Source organism: Sus scrofa, chromosome 13 (genome assembly GCF_054392235.1).
Source record: "Sus scrofa isolate SSC_HxYL_T2T_F1_AM1 chromosome 13, Sscrofa_HxYL_maternal_Yorkshire_Landrace_v2.0, whole genome shotgun sequence".
Lineage (NCBI taxonomy): Eukaryota > Metazoa > Chordata > Mammalia > Artiodactyla > Suidae > Sus > Sus scrofa.
In genome coordinates, this window is record NC_139395.1 from 84,646,719 (window position 1) to 84,667,243 (window position 20,525).

The window sequence follows — 20,525 nt, forward strand, 5'->3', positions numbered from 1 at the left end:
AGCCCTGTGAGCAGTAGCTGCCTCAGAAGGAGGGTGGTGAGTTCAACACACAGGGTGCACTGGAGACAGGGCTGAGCAGAGGGTAATGCTCATTCATCGTCAGAGAAACAATAGGACTCCTTTGACAGGCACTGCAATTCCCAGTTCAGTGGAGAAGAGGCCAAAGGAAGCAAGGGAGCGTATTGCCTTAACATAGCCTGTTGAGACAGCGCAGAAAACCACCCTATCCCTCAAAGATAGGGGACACTGACTGCCTAGTGGTTTTATTAGTAAAATGAGGTCTCCTTCTAGCACCCCTATCCTGCTCTCTGCCAGAGGAAATAATCCTGAAAAGGATTGCTAGAAATAGGGCCCTCAATGGAGGTGAGAAGGCCCTGGGCCCAGGCCTGGCTCTGCCACCAAATTCCTTTGTGGCATTGGGTGAGTCACCCTGCTGGGTCTCAGTTTCCTTGTTCTTATGATGAAGGGACAGAAATGAATAGCCTCTTTGCATCTTGTCCAACTCAGACTGCAGAGCCTGGAATAAGCTCTCTGCTTTCTCTGGCTTCAGAGCCTTAGTGCCAAGTGGATTGTGGGTCTAGGGTCTGGACTAGCTCTTGAAGATGATGGGGAGTGGGCGATAGGACATCTGTAAAGAGCACAGTAGTCTGAGGTGGCTTCCTGATCCACCACCAGCATTCTCCAAAGGGAGCCCTCTCTTTCATTGACACCACCCAAATTTATACTCCTTTCCCTCAGTTCAGAAGAAAGCAATCAAATTAAAGTTGCTCCCTCTATGGTTAAAAACGGTACATTCGTTCCTTTAATCCACTGCATATAGCACCCGATAAACATCTGTGAATAAAGAAAGCAATCTGGGAGTTCCCATCATGGTGCAGTGGAAACAATCCGACTAGGAACCATGAGGCTGCAGGTTCAATCTCTGGCCTTGCTCAGTGGGTTAAGGATCCGGTGTTGCCGTGAGCTGTGGTATAGGTTGCAGATGCGGCTCAGATCCCAAGTTTCTGTGGCTATGGCATAGGCCGGCAGCAACAGCTCCAATTGAGCCCTAGCCTGGGAACCTCCATATGAACATGGGTGCATCACTAAAAGGACAAAAGACAAAAAAAAAAAAAAAAAAAAAAAAGACAAAAAAAGATAAGAAAGCAATCTGAATCCATTCAGTTTAAAATATACATAACCCTCAGCCTCTACCTTTCAAAGAGCATTTGCATATTAGAAATCTTAGTTTTCCAAAATCTAGAGTTCTGAAATCCAGGTCCATAGATAAGCTTTGGAGGTCTGCTGACGCCCTGCAATCAGAGGAAATGTTTTACATGCATGTGTATCAGTGCATATTTCTATAGCTTCTGCCAGATTCTTGAAGAGAAAATGTGTCCCCCTGTACCACTTGCATACCCCTAGATAGGCACCTAGCTGCCCATGTGCTCACGAACAGAGATAGGCCTCAGCTGCAGAGCAAGCCAGGCACACACCAGGTGGGGTATCTGGGGTGCAGGTTAGACTCCAAATACAGGGACCTTTGGGGTGAAGTATGCGAGAACCATAGGACTCACCCACTAATCCAGGGACAAAAGGATGAAGAGACCCCCAGCAGTGAGGGTCTCCTACCTTCTCACATCTAGAGATGAACTGTTCTGTGTCTCTAACCTCTTCTCACCCGGGAAAGCCTCGAAGGTAGAGACTGCTGCTGCACCCCCAATGTGGCACCTGCTCACAGACAGCCCATTTGGTATGTTCTGGTTCATGGGGACTGAACTTGAGGCTTAACTCTCAGTATCCTTCCTCTCCCCTAGACAAATTCTTAATACCCTGGAAGAGCTATCACCAGGATTCTCTGATCAGTTGAGAGGCCAAGTAAATATTCTGGCTTTTTCATGTCCTGGAGTTCTCTGGGCTGAGTTACTGGGGAGAAAGAGCAGCACCAAATAAAAGGATACTAAACGAAGGAGGACCCATCATAGAAGGTGTAATGCAACTTGATGGACTTCTTGGGTCCCTTCCACTCCTGAGAATGCCGGCCCAAGTGAAGGTGGTGGGCAGGAGGCTGGTGAGGGGTAGGAGTGGAAGTCTGAGCCACTGGGGGGTGAGAGGGGTGGGAGTTCAGGGTCTGAGCATCCCCTTTTATGGTTGCCATTAGATGAGAGGGCATCTTTGCCTTGTAGTTGCGTAAGATCATGGGGTAGAAGATATTCCTCCCTTTCCATGAGACCCTTTCAGCATCTCTGCAGGGAAGAGAGACCAACATATTTTCTAGCCACTCAGCTCTCACTCACCAGGAAGGCTCTCTACAGCTCCTCCCTAGCTCCTGAGAGTCCCATCCCCTTTCTGTCCCCACTCCAACCCCTCCTCCTACAGGCAGTGCTTTTAGGAAGAACTAGGAAGGTCCTCATACCACTCCCAGGCAAGCCCTTGCCTGATCTCCAACTTTTGTGCTGGTGTGGCTTAGATGTGACTACGTTTGAAGTCCTTTATGGCCCATGGTCCAGGCCTTGGAGAAATGCAGACTCATATGCCAGGACTAGTGGGACCCACAAAATCATAAATATCATAATCACCTATGTCAATGTTTTTTGTTTGAGAGATGTTTCTTTTTTCCTAGGAGAACATCTGACAAATTATGTTACAAAACAAACATTCTTAACCTTAAGGTTGTTTAAACTGTAAGAAGCCCCATGAAGAGGGGTCTCACTGGTAAAGATGCAAAGAGCACTGCTCTGGAGTCAGGCCTTCTGAGCTTGGGAGCTTAAGCAGTGCTTTATGGTGTACTCAGAGTATCTCGGTTTCCTGATCTTCGAAATAGGCATAAACCCAACTTCCTCAGGTTTGACAAGATTTCAAAGGACTGAAAAGGACTGTGAGCGGGGAAGGCCTGGGGCCATCTGCATGAGGCATGGCCACCACCCTGTCACTGTCGTGGGGGCACTGGGTAGCTGACAGGTCCATCAATCTCCCTTCACACACACTCTCCTCCCTTCCCACTTCCCCTCAACCACCAAGGTGCTCACATGAGGCGACACATCTCCTGCAGTTTCTCCCGGGCTTCAGGGCAGGGGTCGCTGAACTCTACAACATCAGAGGCGGAGGTCTCCCCTCCTCTCGGTGAGGATGTCATGACCACCTCTTCTAAATTCTTGCCTGTAGTTGGGTATGAAGAAGTTAGGAAGGGGTTTTAGAAAACAGTTTCTCAAGAAGTCATGTTCACCCCGGGCAGGGAGGCAGGGGGCAGTGGGCAGGAGAACTGCATCCCTTGAGAGTCAAAATAATTGGGGGAATCATTCCAGGGATTGGAAACCCCAGCAGGTCACTTATAAAACTGAGACATCACTCTGTGAGTCAATGGAGTGTGTGCCAAGAGTGATGAATCCAGCCACGTTTCCCCCAAGGGTGGCCTGGTTCTGGGTAGGGGGAGCATACACTTGACTGCCGTGGACCCTGAAGGGATTCCCTTTTGATATATCTGATTAAAGACAAAGAGTCTCAATTCTGTCTCATTTGACTTCAACATTTCTCTGATGTTGGCTTATCTCAGCCTCAGCAGAGGGCAGAGTGTATTGACTGAGAAGTGGAATGCCATTAGCAACTTAATTATTTTTAGGAAGTTGATTAGAAGAGATTTATCCAATACATTGCTAAAAGAATCAGTGGGCAGAGTTCCAACTTCATTTTAAGAGTCTAAAGAAATAGCAACAACAACAACAACAACAACAAAAAAAGGAGTTCCCGTCGTGGCGCAGTGGTTAACGAATCCGACTAGGAACCATTAGGTCGCGGGTTCGGTCCCTGCCCTTGCTCAGTGGGTTAACGATCCGGCGTTGCCGTGAGCTGTGGTGTAGGTTGCAGGCGTGGCTCAGATCCCGCGTTGCTGTGGCTCTGGCGTAGGCTGGTGGCTACAGCTCCGATTCGACCCCTAGCCTGGGAACCTCCATATGCCGCGGAGCGGCCCAAGAAATAGCAACAACAACAACAACAAAAAAAAAAAAAAAAAAAAAAAGAGTCTGGTTCAGTGGTATTAAATACTTTCACCTTGCTGCACAAACATTATCACAATCTATTCCCATAACTCTTTCCATCTTGTAAAATTGAAACCGTAGTGATCATTCCCCCATTCTCCCCTCCCCACAGTCCCTGGTAACTGCCAATCTACTTTCTGTCTTTAAGGTTTTGAATACTCTAAGTACCTTGTATAAATGGAATCATACAGTATTTGTTTTTTGTTTTTTGCTATTTTAGGCCTGCACCCATGGAATATGGAGGTTCCTAGGCTAGGGGTCGAATTGCAGCCGTAGCTGCCAGCCTACACCACAGCCATAGCAATGCCAGATCCACGTCACATCTGTGACCTACACCACGGCTCATGGCCACACTGGATCCTTAACTCACTGAGGCAGGGATTGAAGTAGTGTCCTCATGGATCCTAGTGGGGTTCATTAACCACTGCGCCAAGAAGGGAACTCTGGTATTTGTATTTTTGTGAATGGCTTATTTCATGTAGCATAAATGTCCTCAAAGTTCACCCACATTATAACATACTGTAGAATTCACTTCCTTTTTAAGGCTGAATAATATTTCATTATATGTACAGACCACATTTTCTTTATCCATCACTATTGATGGACACAAGTTGCATCCATGTTTTAGATACTGTGAATAATGCTGCTATGAACATGTGTGCAAATAGCTCTTTAAGGCCCTGCTGTCTCATTCTTTGGGGTAAATGCCCAGAAGTGAAATTGCTGGAGCACATGGTAATTCTATGTTTAATTTTTAAGGAACTGCCATACTGTTTTCCACAGTAAACACAGCTGTACCATTTTACACTCCCACCAATGCTACACAAGGGTTGCAATATCTTTGCCAATACTTGTTTTTTTGTCTTTTTTTTTTAATAGTAATCATCCTACTGAGAGTGAAGTAGTATCTCACTGTAATTTTGATTTCCATTTCCCCAGTGGTTAGTGATGTTGAACATCTTTTCATGTGTTTATTGGCCATCTGTGTATCTTCTTTGGAGAAATGACTATTCAAGTCCTTTGTCCATTTTCAAATTAGGTTGTATTTTGTCCTTGAAAGACAAAATTAAAAATGTTTTCATGAAGTACAATTTGTCTATTTTCTCATTCATGGCCGATGCCTTTGGTATCATATCCATGAAATCAATGCCAAATCCAATGTCATGACCCTTTTGTCCTATGTTATCTTCAAAGGGTTTTATTGTTTCACGTCTTACATTTAAGTCATTTTGACTTATTTATATATGGTTTTAGGTAAGGATTCAACTTCATTCTTTTGCTTGTGAATATGCAGTTTTCCTAGTACCATTTGTTGAGAAGACATTGAATGGTCTTGAAATCTTGTCAAAAGTCATTTGATCATGTATGCAAAGATTTATTTCTAGGCTCTTTCTATTCTGTTGGTCTCAGTGTCACTATACTAATACCACAGTTTTGATTACCATAACTTTGTAGTAAGTTGTGAAATCAAGAAATGTGAGTCTTACAGTTTTGTTGTTCAAGATTTTTTTTTTTTTTGGCTATTTGGGGGTTCCCTTGAGATTCCTTATGAATTTTAGGATGAGTTTTTCTTTCTTCAAAAAACATCATTGGGATTTTGATAGCAACTGCATTGAATCTTAGACCATTTTGGGTTGTACTAACATTTTAACAATATTAAATCTCCCAATTCATGAACATGGAGTCTGCTTCCACTTATTTATGTCTCTCATTTCTTACACCAACGTTTTGTAGTTTTCATTGTACGAGTCTTTCACCCCTTTGGTTAATTTCTAGGTGTTTTATTCTTTTTGCTACTATTGGAAGTGAAATTGTTTTCATAATTTCCTTTTCAGATTTTTCACTGTTCATGTATAGAAATGCAACTGATTTTTGTGTCTGATTTTGTAGGCTGCTAATTTGATGAATTCATTTATTAGTTCTAATAGTTTCTCTTGTGTAGAATATTTAGGATTTTCTTCATGTAAGATTGCATCATCTGCAAACAGATAATTTTAATTCTTTCTTTCAAATTTGGATGTCTTTCACTTATTTTTCCTGCCTAATTACTCTGGTTGAAATTTCCTGCAATATGTTGAAGAGAAGTGGTAAAAGCAGGCATCCTTGCTTGTTTCCAGTCTTAAAGGAAAAGCTTTCAATCTTTCACCATTGAATATGATGTTCACTGCAGGGTTTTCTTATGTGGCTTTTATTATATGAATTTTATTATATGAAAGTTAGTTTCTTTCTATTCCTAATTTGTTGAGTGTTTCATCATGAAAGAAAGTTGAGTTTTGTCCAATGCTTCTACTGCATCAACTGAGCGGATCATGTGGTTTTCCCCCTTCGTTCTGTTAATACAGTGAATTACACTGACTGAGTTTTATACATTGAACCATGCTTGCATTCCAGGAGTAAATCCCATTTGGTGTCTTGTTGTATAATCCTTTTAATATGCTGCTGATTTCTGTTTGCTAATATTTTGTTAAGGATCAATGTCCATTAGGTATATCAATCTGTAGATTTCTTTAGTTCTTTGACTCTGGTATCAGGGCAATGTAGCCTCATAAAATGAACTGAAAAGTACTCCATCTTCAATTTTTTAGAAAAATTTTTAGAATGACTGGTGTTAGTTCTTTAAATGTCTGGTAGAATTCAACAATGAAGTTATCAGGGATTTTCTTTGTTAGGAGAAATTTTTTTTTTTTTTTTTTTTGCCTCATTAGAGCTGTACCTGCAGCATATGGAGGTTCCCAGGTCAGGGGTCAAATTAGAGCTGTAGCCACTGGCCTACACCACAGCCACAGCAATGTGGGATCTGAGCCATGTCTGTGACCTACACCACAGTTCACGGCAATGCTGGATCCTTAACCCACTGAGCAAGGCCAGGGATTGAACCTGCGTCCTCAAGGATGCTAGTCAGATTCATTTGTCTGAGCCACGATGGGAACTCCAGGAGAGTTTTTTAAATTATTGATTCAATCTCTTTGGTTTTCAAAGGTCCGTTCAAATTTTCTGTTCATGATTTAGTCTAAGCATGTATGGTGTTTTAGGAATGTGTCCATTTCATGTAGATTAGCCAATTGGTTGGCATGCAATTGTACATAGTACTCTTTGATAATCCTTTTTAGAATCAGCAGTAGTGTTCCACTGTCAATTCTGATTTTAGCAGCTTGAGTTTGTTTTCTTTCTTCCTTCCTTCCTTCCTTCCTTCATTTCTTAGTCCATTTAGCTAAAGATTTGTCAATTGTGCTGACCTTTTCAAAGAATCAATCTTTGGTCTTACTGATTTTATCTGGTGTTTTTCTACTATTTAGTTTATTTTTGCTCTAATCTTTATTGTTTCCTTCCTTCTCTAGCTTTGGGTTTAGTTATTTTTCTTTTTCTAGCTCCTTAAGTTGTAAAGTTAGATTGTTTACTTGAGATCTTTCTTGCCTTTTAATTTAAGCATATATAGGTATAAATTTCCCCTTTAGCACCACTTCCATTATATCCCATAAGTTTTGTTATGTCTTCATTTTCTTTTTTTTTCAGGCCGCACCTGTGGCAAATGGAAGTTCCCAGGCTAGGGGTCAAATTGGAGCTGCAACTGCTGGTCTGTGTCCCAGCCAAAGCAACACCAGATCTGAGCCGAGTCTGCAACCTATACCACAGCTCACAGCAACGTCATATCCTTAACCTACTAAGCAAGGCCAGGGATTGAACCTACATCTTCATGGATACTAGTTGGGTTTGTAACCCATTGAGCCACAATGGGAACCCCCACTTTAACTTTTAAATTAAAATATAGTTGATTTACAGTGTTTTGTCAATTTCTGCTGTATGGTATAGGGACCCTGTCATGCATATATATATATATATATATATATATATATATATATATATATATATACATATTCTTTTTCTCCTACTATCTTCCATCATGTTATATTCCAAGAGACTGGATAAGTTCCCTGTGCTGTACAGAAGGACCTCATTGCTTATCCATTCTAAATGTAATAGTTTGCATCCACTACCCCCAAATTCCCTGTCCATTCTACTCCCCCACCTTGGCAACCATAAGTCTGTTCTCTACGTCTGTGAATCTGTTTCTGTTTTGTAGATAGGTTCATTTGTTCTATTTTATTTATTTATTTATTTGTCTTTTTAGGGCCACACCCATTGCATATGGAAGTTCTCAGGCAAGGGGGTTAAATCATAGCTGCAGCTGCCAGCCTATGCCAAGCCACAGCAATGCCAGTTCCAAGCCACATCTGCAACCTACACCACAGCTTGTGGCAATGCCGGATTCTTTAACCCACTGAGCAAGGCCAAGGAATGAACCCACACCCTCAAGGATACTGGTCAGAATTTTAACCTGCTGAGCCACAACAGGAACTCCCTGTGCCCTATTTCAGATTCTACATATAAGTGATATCATGATATTTGTCTTTCTCTTTTTTACTTAATTTGCTTAGTATAATAATCTCTAGTTATACCTACATTGCTGCAAATGGCATTATTTCATTCTTTTTCTTTTTGTCTTTTTAGGGCCGCACCTGTGGCATATGGAAGTTCCCAGGCTAGGGGTTGAAACAGAGCTGTAGCTGCCAGCCTGCATCACAGCCATGGCAACTTGGGATCTGAGGCACATCTGCAACCTACACCACAGCTCATGGTAATGCCAGATCCTTAACCCACTGAGCAAGGCCAGGGATCAAACCTGCATCCTCATTGATACTAGTCAGGTTTGTTACTATTGAGCCACAATAGGAACTCCATTATTTCATTCTTTTTTATGGCTGAGTAGTATTCTATTGTATATATGTACCGTATCTCTTTTTTTTTTTTCCCACTGTACAGCAAGGGGGTCAGGTTATCCTTACATGTATACATTACAATTACAGTTTTTTCCCCCACCCTTTCTTCTGTTGCAACATGAGTATCTAGACATAGTTCTCAATGCTATTCAGCAGGATCTCCTTGTAAATCTATTCTAAGTTGTGTCTGATAAGCCCAAGCTCCCGATCCCTCCCACTCCCTCCCCCTCCCATCAGGCAGCCACAAGTCTTTTCTCCAAGTCCATGATTTTCTTTTCTGAGGAGATGTTCATTTGTGCTGGATATTAGACTCCAGTTATAAGTGATATCATATGGTATTTGTCTTTGTCTTTCTGGCTCATTTCACTCAGTATGAGATTCTCTAGTTCCATCCATGTTGCTGCAAATGGCATTATGTCATCCTTTTTTATGGCTGAGTAGTATTCCATTGTGTATATATACCACCTCTTCCAAAGCCAATCATATGTCGATGGACATTTGGGTTGTTTCCATGTCCTGGCTATTGTGAATAGTGCTGCAATGAACATGCGGGTGCATGTGTCTCTTTTAAGTAGAGCTTTGTCCGGATAGATGCCCAAGAGTGGGATTGCGGGGTCATATGGAAGTTGTATGTATAGATTTCTAAGGTATCTCCAAACTGTTCTCCATAGTGGCTGTACCAGTTTACATTCCCACCAACAGTGCAGGAGGGAATGTAATTTTCTCCACAGCTCCTCCAGCACTTGTTATTTGTGGATTTATGAATGATGGCCATTCTGACTGGTGTGAGGTGGTATCTCATGGTAGTTTTGATTTGCATTTCTCTTATAATCAGCGATGTTGAGCATTTTTTCATGTTTGTTGGCCATCTGTATATCTTCTTTGGAGAAATGTCTATTCAGGTCTTTTGCCCATTTTTCCATTGATTGATTGGTTTTTTTGCTGTTGAGTTGTATAAGTTGCTTATATATTCTAGAGATTAAGCCCTTGTCAGTTGCATCATTTGAAACTATTTTCTCCCATTCTGAAAGTTGTCTTTTTGTTTTCTTTTGGGTTTCCTTTGCTGTGCAAAAGCTTTTCAGTTTGATGAGGTCCCATGGGTTTATTTTTGCTCTAATTTCTATTGCTTTGGGAGACTGCCCTGAGAAAATATTCATGATGTTGATGTCAGAGAGTGTTTTGCCTGTGTTTTCTTCTAGGAGTTTGATGGTGTCCTGTCGTATATTTAAGTCTTTCAGCCATTTGGAGTTTATTTTTGTGCATGGTGTGAGGGTGTGTTCTAGTTTCATTGCTTTGCATGCAGCTGTCTAGGTTTCCCAGCAATGCTTGCTGAATAGACTTTCCTTTTCCCATTTTATGTTCTTGCCTCCCTTGTCAAAGATTAATTGACCATAGGTGTCAGGGTTTATTTCTGGGTTCTCTATTCTGTTCCATTGGTCTGTCTGTCTGTTTTGATACCAGTACCACACTGTTTTGATGACTGTGGCTTTGTAGTATTTCTTGAAGTCCGGGAGAGTTATGCCTCCTGCTTGGTTTTTGTTTCTCAGGATTGCTTTGGCGATTCTGGGTCTTTTGTTGTTCCATATAAATGTTTGGATTGTTTGTTCTAGTTCTGTGAACAATGTCATGGGTAATTTGATAGGGATTGCATTGAATCTGTAGATTGCTTTGGGTAGTATGGCCATTTTTACAATATTGATTTTCCCAATCCAGGAACATGGAATATCTTTCCATTTCTTTACATCTTCTTTGATTTCTTTGATTAAAGTTTTATAGTTCTTGGCATATAGGTCCTTTACCTCCTTGGTCAGGTGTATTCCGAGGTATTTGATTTTTTGAGGTGCAATTTTAAAAGGTATCGTATTTTTGTATTCCTTTTCTAATGTTTCATTGCTGGTATACAGAAATGCAACTGACTTCTGAATGTTAGTCTTATATCCTGCCACTTTGCTGAATTTACTAATCAGTTCAAGTAGTTTTCGTGTTGAGTCCTTAGGGTTTTCTATGTATAGTATCATGTCATCTGCATACAGTGACAGTTTTATCTCTTCTCTTCCTATATGGATGCCTTTTATTTCTTTTGTTTGTCTAATTGCTGTGGCTAAGACTTCCAAAACGATGTTGAAGAGCAGTGGTGAGAGTGGGCATCCCTGTCTTGTTCCAGATTTGAGTGAGAAGGCTTTCAGTTTTTCCCCATTGAGTATTATATTTGCTGTGGGTTTATCATAAATGGCTTTGATTATATTCAGGAATGTTCCCTCTATACCCACTTTGGTGAGGGTCTTGATCATGAATGGATATTGAACTTTGTCAAATGCTTTTTCTGCGTCTATTGAGATGATCGTATGATCTTTGACTTTTTTTTTTTGTTAATGTGGTGTATGATGCTGATTGATTTGCGTATGTTGAACCATCCTTGTGAAGCTGGGATGAACCCAACCTGTGTACCGTATCTTCTTAATCCATTCATCTGTCGATGGACATTTAGATTGTTTCCCTGTCTTGCTATTGTGAATAGCGCTGCAATGAACACAAAGTAAACTATAGTTTTGTCCAGATATATGCCCAGGAATGGGATTGCTGGATCATAGGGTAGTTCTATATTTAGTTTTCTGAGGAACCTCCCTCATATTTGTCCAATGCTATTTTCTAGTTCCCCCTGTGAATTTTTTCTTTGACCCAATGGTTGTTTAAGCACATGTTAATTTCCACAATTCTGTGAATTTTTCATTTTTCCTTCTGTTACTGATTTCTAACTTCATCTCATTGCGACTGGAGGAAATACTTTATATGACATCTATCTCTTTTAATCTATTGAGACTTAACTTGTGGCCTAACATATGACTTATCCTAGAAAATATCCATTCCACATGCACTTAAGAAGAATAAGCATTCTATTTTTATTGTTTTGCTTGTGTTCTGCACATGTCTGTTAGTTCTAGTTGATTTATTGCGTTGTTTGTGTCTTTATATAATTTCTTCTCTCTGGTGTTCTATTCATTTTTGTGAATGGGTTAGTGATGTCTCCAACTACTATTGTATGACTGTCTATATCTGTTCTTCAATCTGTCAGTTTTTGCTTGGTATATTTTGATGGTCTGTCATGAGGTATATAAATGTTTATAACTGTCATATATTCTTTTATTGGCCCTGCCTTTAGCATGTGGAAGTTCCCGGGCCAGGGATCGAACCTATGCCACAATGACCTGAGCTACTACAGTGAAAACACCAGATCTTAACCCACTGAGCCACACAGAAACTCCTGTCATATCTTCTTGCTGTACTGAATCATTCATTAACATAGAATGTTCCTCTGTCTCTTATTAGCTTTTCTGATTTAAAGTATATTTTATCTAGTATTAGTATAGCCACATCTACTCTCTTTTGGTTTCGGCTGGCATGGAATATCTTCTTCCATATTCTAATATTCAAACCCACTTTTGTCTTTGGATCACAAGTGAGTCTCTTATACATAGCCTATAGTTGGATCATGAGTTTCTATCCATTCTGCCAATTTCTGTCTTTTGACTGCAAAATTTAATCCATTTACATATAAAGAATTATTGATACAAAGAGACTCACTTCTGTCATTTGGTTTTTTTATTTTCTATACGCCTCATTATAGCTTTTTGTTCTTCACATCTGTACAATGTCTTCATTTGTGTTTAGCTGCTCTTTTTGTAGTGAAATTTTAAAATTTCTCTCATTTCTTTTTTCTTTTTTGGTGGCCCTGCAGCACATGGGTTCCCAGGCCAGAGATCAGATCCAAGCAACAGTTTCAATCTACACTGCAGCTGCAACAACACCAGAACCTTAACCCACTATGCTAGGCCAAAGATTGAACCGGCATCCCAGCACTCCAGAGTCACTGCCAATCCCATTGCATCACAGTGGGAACTCCTCTCACTTCTTTTTCTGTAATATTACATAATTATTTTATGATTACCATGAGGATTACATTTAACATCCTAAAGTTATAACACTCTTATTTGAATTTTACTAGCTTAACTTCAATAACACACAAAAAACTCTCCTCCTTTACAGCTTTATCCCTACCACTTTCAGTTGTTCATGTCATAAAATTACATCTTTTTATACTGTGTGCCCCCAAACATAAATTAGCAATTATTGGAGTTCCCGTTGTGGTGCAGCAGAAACAATTCTGACTAGTATCCACAGGATGCAGGTTCAATCCCTGGCCTCGCTCAGTGGGTCAGGGATCCAGCATTGCCATGAGCTGTGGTATAAGTCGAAGATACAGCTCAGATCCCATGTTGCTGTGGCCATGGCATAGGCTGGTAGCTGTAGCTCTGATTCCTAGCCTGGGGATCTCCATAGGCTGCAGGTATGGCCCTAAAAAGAAAAAAAAAATTACTTAAAATGCATTAATCTTTCAAGTTATGTAGAAAATAAGATGTGCAGTTACAAACTAAACAGTAATTCTGGCTTTTATACTAATAATTTTTTCTTTATATTTGTCTCCTAAATAATGTAGAAAAACAAAAAGTGTGGTTACAAACCATTGTTACAGTAATACTAGCTTTTATGATTTCCCATGTATTATCTTTATTTACTTCAAAGTACTGTCTAGTATCCTTTCATTTTACCTTGCAGGAATCCCGTGAGCATTTCCTGCAGTACAGATTTAGTGGTCATTAACTCCCTCAGGTTTTGTTTATCTGGAATGTCTTAACGTCTCCCTTATTTTGAAGGCCAGTTTTATTGGATTCAGGATTCTTAGCTGACAAGTTTTTTTATCCGACCATTTTAAATGTATTGGATCTGTGCCTTATATCCTCCAAATTCTGATGAGAAACTTATTGATGAGCTTATTGAGATTCCTTGTATGTGAAGATTCACCTCTTTTGCTACTTTCAAGATTCTGTCTTTTGAAAGTTTGATAATAATGTGTCTTGGTGTGGGTTTCTTTGAGCTCATCTTTCTGGGAGTCTGTTGAGCTTCTCTAATGTTTATATTCATGTCTCTTATTAAATTTGGGAAATTCTTAGCCATTATTTCTTTAAATATTTTCTCTGCCTCTCCCTCTCTCTTCCTCTTCTGGGACTCCCACATGCATAAGCCATTTGATAGTGTTCACAGGTCCCCAGGTTCTGTTCATTTTTCTTCAATATTTTCTCTTCCTGTTCTTCAGATTCAATAATTTCCATTGTCCTCTCTTTGAGTTTATTGATTCTTGCTTCTGCCTGCTCCAATCTGTGGATAGTAATGTTTTGTGTTTCAGTTATTCTCACAGCTGTCCCCCATTGCAAGTATTAGGTGGCATGAGGATGTGGTGATATAAAATCGGGGAGGTGGTCTTCCATATGGTTGAATTTCCAGAAGCATCCATTCAGGTTCTGACTGCTTCTGAGCCTCTGCTGCCTACCTGGCTGGAGCCACATGCTCTCCCTTGACAGATGCAGGCTCAACTTCACATTGGTTTCAAAACATAAAATGTGGTTTTAGGCCAGGAGTATTTCTTAGGCTCCTACTGATTCCTGAAGGTTTCAGAGTGGAGTCTTCCTCACTGTTGGCCAATCCTTGGAGGTTGTGGCTGGTGCTTGTAGACCATCTCTGGTATATGCCACGTAGACTGCTTCTGGATCCTTTCCCTAACGCCTCCTGTCAGCAGACCAGAGACTTGACCCTGAGGTCCAGCCACCTTCTAGATCATCTTCTGCCCTGAGCATCCATTTCTGGCACTTCCCTAGTTATTTTGAGTCCCTGAGTGTGACAACCAGAAATCACTGTTGACAGACTTCTCTGTTTTTTTCTTGTAAAGCTGGACTACTCTCCAGAAATGGCTGGAGTAGGTCCAACTCCTGGAGCTTGACTGGTCCAAGTCTGAATGGCCCTAGAACTGCAAGAAGGGCTAGCGGGCAAGATGTGACAGCACATGTGCATCACTTAGCAGAAATCCCAACGCAAAGTGACTTAAAAGCACAATGATTCTACAATATGTTCTTCAAGCTAGGGTACGTCAGACTGAAAGTGAGTAAAATTAATAATTATGCCAGGACAAAAGCATAAACTGGGATTTTCCTGGGCAAGCCAGGACACAGAGTTACTTATAAACTATTAGGGAAGTTTAACTACCCATCCTAGCATGCATGTGTGAGAATAATTCCTAAACGTCAGGAACCTATAAGAAATGCAGCATTATTGAACACATCCTAGTGAGAGTGATGCAACATCATGAAGTGATCCCATCCTCTGGTGGCAGAGGAAAACAGCCACATAGACAGAGAGGCCAAGAGATATATGTAACTTTTTTTTTTTTTTGTCTTTTTGTCTTTTTTTGTTGTTGTTGTTGTTGTTGTTGCTATCTCTTGGGCCGCTTCCGCGGCATATGGAGGTTCCCAGGCTAGGGGTTGAATCGGAGCTGTAGCCACCGGCCTACACCAGAGCCACAGCAACGCGGGATCCGAGCTGCGTCTGCAACCTACACCACAGCTCACGGCAACGCCGGATCGTTAACCCACTGAGCAAGGGCAGGGACCGAACCCGTGACCTCATGGTTCCTAGTCGGATTCGTTAACCACTGCGCCACGACGGGAACTCCTATATGTAACTTTTGTTTGCAATGGTCTTACTCAAGGCATCACCCTTGAGGTCATTAAGAAGGCAAAAATCATAAACTCACTGGGTGTCCTGAGGATACTTTGTTTCCCCTCACAGTGACCACATTGATTTAGGGCCAGCTCAGGACTGGATACAATAAGCCAGGAGCATATAATGTGGGATGTTGGAAGTGATACTCAAAATGTGAGAAAATGCACCAACAGAGATTAAGGAATACAGGGAACAAGGCCAAGGATGTCATCTCCATCAGGGAAGGTGTTCTTTGTTTCAGAGTCCATATGTACACTCCCAGCATTCAGAACAGTGACTGACAACTAGCAACTGTTCAATAAGCATTTGTTCACTGTCTGAAAGGCTACAAGGTCAACTTGATATGAAGAGAGAGGCCTTGAGGAAGGCAAATCCCATAGCCATTTGGGGTGGGCTCGGGAATAAAATCCAAGCTTCTCAACTTCTAGCTTACTTCCAGCATCTGTAGGGATCACTAGACAGTCTTTGAGCATCCAAACCTTACATGCAACCTCCCACCACTGCTTTGTGAATGCAGTCCCTCCCTAACCCCACCACACTGCCATCATAGCCTGGGGGACTTGGAAGTTCCACAAGGCCTTCTTTGTTCTCTTCAGTCCCAACTCATCTTTTCTCCAAACTTCCGGTTGTGCAACCACGGCTATACTGTTCTGACTCACCTTCCTCCTGCCTTTCCCTTAAGCCTTTCCTTCTGTGGTGTGGCTTCTGCAATGGAAGAGGACTGCAGTCTATCTCTCTTTTTTCTGCCCACAGAAACTGATCCAGTTGGGGATACATGGTTAGTTGTGGTATCCAAAAACCTCTGTTCAGTTACTGGTTCCCCCCATTTGCTGGGTGAGTATGGATAACACAGGTCCCTCTCGGAGCAGAGGGGTGAGTGTAGGATAACATCATAGAAGGTGAAAGATGTGGGTTTGGTAGGGATGTTTCCCCAGGTGAGGGGAACCACTGTAACAGAAATGGAGGTGTTAAACATTCAAATGATGAGACTATGGTAGAGTGACTAGGCTGAGATATGTCATCTTATGGGGAAGAATGTGTCAGTACCTGCTGGGGCTCCAGCCAGGGCAACTACAGATCCTTCCTATCAGAAAACCAAAGCAAACCATCTCATCAACTTGTGTAGAAGATCTATACCCCTCCCCACCCCACCTCCACCACCAAAGATAGGACAAAAGGTCTTGCTGGGAATCACTGTTACCTGTTTTTTTCTTGATTTCCCTCCTGCTTGAGAGGGAAAAGCTCAGACAACCAGTAGAAGACTCGTAGACAAGCTGGTAGGGTGAGTTCACTCCCACGGCTGAGATGTTCGTGGAGGACTCTGGAATGGAACAAAGGGGAATTCTGCTTTAAATTTTAATTTACTTTTTAACCAAAATGATAATGACAGACTTTTTGTTCTAGTCATAAGGTAGACCAGATATTCTAAAGCGCTCTATTGCTTATAAAATCACCAGATTCTGGGGGAAAAGACCTTTCCTTTTTTTTTTTTTCTGGCCATGCACGCAGCATTCAGAAGTTCCAGGGTCAGGGACTGAACCCACACCAAAGCAGCGACCTAAGACACCACAGTGACAACCTTGGATCTTTAACCCACCAAGCCACAAAGGAACTCTGAAAAAGACTTTTTAATGCTGGAGAAGCCTCAGAGTAATTAAGGGAAATCTTTAAAGTTCCCCTCTACAAGGTCCTTCCCCACCCCAGTATCTCTCAAAAATGAAATGACCCCAGAGCAGAGAGGAGAAAGCAGGCACAAAAGGTGTCATTATCCTAAGGGTAAATGCAGATATAACTGATGCTCTTGATCAAGAAAATAAACACTGGGCCAGCTAGAAGAAAACTTAAGAGTAATTTGTTCCCCCTTAATCAAACCAGAGAAATCAGAAGGTTCTTCAACAACAGATCAGTCTCTTGCAGAATCACACTGTCTTATCTGACCACTTAAAAATTAAAAATTTTGGGGTTACCATCATGGCACAGTGGAAACAAGTCCGACTAGGAACCATGGGTTGTGGGTTCTATTCCTGGCCTCGTTCAGTGGGTCAAGGATCCAGCATTGTCGTGAACTGTGGTGTAGGTCGCAAACAGAGCTCGGATCTGGCGTTGCTGTGACTGTGGTGTAAACCAGCGGCTACAGCTTCGACTGGACCCCTAGCCTGGGAACCTCCATATGCCGTGGGTGCAGCCCTAAAAAGACCAAAAAAAAAAAAAGAATTAAAAATTTTACAGTGATATAAATGAACTTAGAGTTTATTAGGATATTCCTCAGAGAACTCACAGTCCCTGTATATACCTTTTTACAGTGTTAAATGTTCACAACTGTTGTGGGTTTTATAACAAAACAGCCTCATTTTTAAGAAATGGTTTAAATAAATAAATAAATTAACTTATTCATAAAAAAGAAACAGGCTCTCAGACATAGAAAATAAACTTATGGTTACCAAAGGGGAAAGGCAGAGTGAAGGGATAAATTAGTTATCTGGGATTAACACTTACTCATTGCTATACATATAAAATAGATAAACAACAAAGACCTACTGGGTAGCATAGGGAACTATACTCAATATCTTGTAATAACCTATACTGGAAAAGAAGCTGAAAAAGAATATATACATATTTGAATCACTTTGCTGTACACCTGAGACAATGTAAATCAACTATACTTCAATTTAAAAATTACACTAAAAATTTTTTAAAAGAAAATTCAGCACCCCTTCATTCATGGAAAAACTTGATCACTCTTCCATAAACTTCATCAAATCATGTGCTTATTCTTCCCCCAAATATGGTCATTTCACTGGTTGGGCATGAAGTTGTTATGAAATGTTAAGCAATTTATCATTGCCTATTCAAATTCATAAAGAAAATGGCAAATCTGATCTCATAAGTGGACAAAAACTATACCCACAGACTGCACACTGGATGATGCAAACGCACAACCAGATTCCCTAGTGCTCCAAAGGCTGAAGTTAAGACCAAAAGAAAAGAATTAATAATAGCCAAGGCTGGGAAAGATGGAATAAAACCAGTCAACCCTGCTGGTACAGAGAACATTCATCGAGAAAGCAATATTTAGCAAGAACTGAGACACTCTGTCAAATAATCCCTCTCCTAGGAGATTAATCTTAATAACCAATGCAAGAGTGGCAAGAGACAATGTGCATAAAGTTGCCTATTCCAATGCACATTATACTGTTAACAAAAACCCTAGAAACCTAACCATTTGGTTAAGTATGGAACATGAGCATGAGAAGGAGTCTACACCCATTCAAAATGGTAGTTATTAAATGTATATAGCTACGTTGGAAAACACTGTTCAATAAGGGAAAAAGGAACAGAAAATTTGCAGTATTCTTAGAAAATATATAGACAGAGAGAGAAAGAGGGGGTTGAAGGGGTCACAAAGGGAACTGAAAAAGTGAAAAAGTTATTATATAAAGATGGCAAGATTATCTGCTTTCTTCTTTTGTTGCTTTGTTTAATGATATTGCCATCAACTAAAAATTAAGGAGTAATCTCTCTTCCCTTTATTTCCTGACAAGCCAGGACTAGTAGGTACTGAAAAGGAGAAACGGCAAGAAGTACTCTTATTACTAAGGAAACACTACCTTAGCAAAGGGTATATTCTGGTTACAGCTTTCAAGGAAACTATTCCAGACTCAGTTATTGTTTGGGTCTATCTCAGCAGTTACTTGATTCAGAAGAGCAAAATTCATGCAAAACAGATCAACAAGAATTTGAACCTTCTTTTTAAAGCCCTGGGAGAGCTATCTAATTCAAGTCCTTCTAGGATGGATGCATTTCTGAAAGAAATGGATCACTCTTTCATTTATACTTTATGACTGAGATTTTCTTTTCAAAGTCTAGGCTCATTTAAAGAGAGAAGCATCAGGAACAGATATGCCAATAAGTAAGAGAGATTTACTGGGGTGTGTGTGTGTGATGGAGGAGAGGCTTGCTCTGTGCTCTGCTGATGCAGCAGAACCAGCAAATTGGATAGGCTCTCTGCAATTTCTTATCCACTAGGTTAACAACCCACGAAGGCTATGGAAAGCCACTGCATCACAGGTGAAAGCCTGTTGATTCTGCAAAATGCTTAACACCTTTCCAGGGTAAGGGAACATAACATTGAGGTAGGAGAGCACCACGTGCAAGCCTGAGGGTAGGCAGTTGGACCAGGGCTACCAGGACCCCTCCCATGGTCTGGCCTGCCCACACAACAGACCATTTGGCAGCTATCTCTCAAGGAGGTGGAGCTCCAAGCCCTACAGGCAGTGCAGGATGCAAAACTCCATGCCTGCTGATAACTCCCCGCATAGTTAGAGGACAATAGAGGACCCATGTTATCAGGGCACAGCTTACCCTGGACAAAACAGGCAGAGTACATTCCCTTAAAACAGAGACCCCTATTTCACAGTAAACAGTGGGGGGATACTTGACTGGTATTAATCTTGGAAAAGGAAACCAATGTTTATCAAAATAACCTTCTCTATCTTGTATTTAACAAAATTTCACTGATTTTGTAAGCACATGCTAATTTTTATTTATTTATTTATTTATTTATTTATTTATTTGGCTGAGCCTGCAACATGTGAAAGTTCTCAGGCCAGGGACTGAACCCAAACCACAGCTGTAAAAACATCAAATCCTTATCCACCAGGGAACTCTTTTTTTGGTTTATGTGTTTTGTAATTCTTATAAGAAATAAAAATGGCTTGATTTGTTTCGGGTAGTGTGATTTCCTTTTTTCCTAAGTGGTTGTATGACAGCAATAAAACATGAGTCCATTCATACTTGCCTTTTGCAAAAATATCGGCCATTTTTATTTTTAACCCTTCGATTACCAAATCATCCTTTGTCCATGGAGTTGTCACCCTAGACGACTCTTCCGTTCTTCGTAGTTAACTTGTTCTACTACTCCCTGTTGTTCACCAGTGGCTCTGCGTGGGCACCCAGCAGCTTCCAACATTACTTTCACTAACTTCATGAAATCCCACATTTTCCCCGAGCTTTGCAATTTCACCATGTAATTTATTTGTACTGTATAAATACACATATATATGTATATTATTAGATGTTCAACCTCTGAGTGTCAAGGGAAGTCTGCCATTCATTCAGAGGA

At 40.9% G+C, this 20,525-nt stretch overlaps 1 protein-coding gene across 5 annotated transcripts in view; it reads right to left on the reverse strand.

Moving 5' to 3' along the window:
• The window catches only part of C13H3orf20 (chromosome 13 C3orf20 homolog), a 127,277-nt gene that overhangs the window by 96,171 nt on the left and 10,581 nt on the right, over positions 1-20,525 (reverse strand). For all 5 annotated transcript variants that reach the window (XR_014823856.1, XM_084989525.1, XM_084989527.1 and 2 more), the window contains exons 5-7: positions 16,605-16,724; positions 3,009-3,138; positions 1,941-2,225 (exon numbers count right to left, since the gene is read on the reverse strand). Coding sequence is in view for 4 of the 5 variants with exons in the window: in XM_084989525.1 (XP_084845651.1) it covers positions 1,941-2,225; positions 3,009-3,138; positions 16,605-16,724 (535 nt within the window). In the remaining variant the exon portion in view is untranslated. The remainder of the gene's footprint in view (positions 1-1,940; positions 2,226-3,008; positions 3,139-16,604; positions 16,725-20,525) is intronic.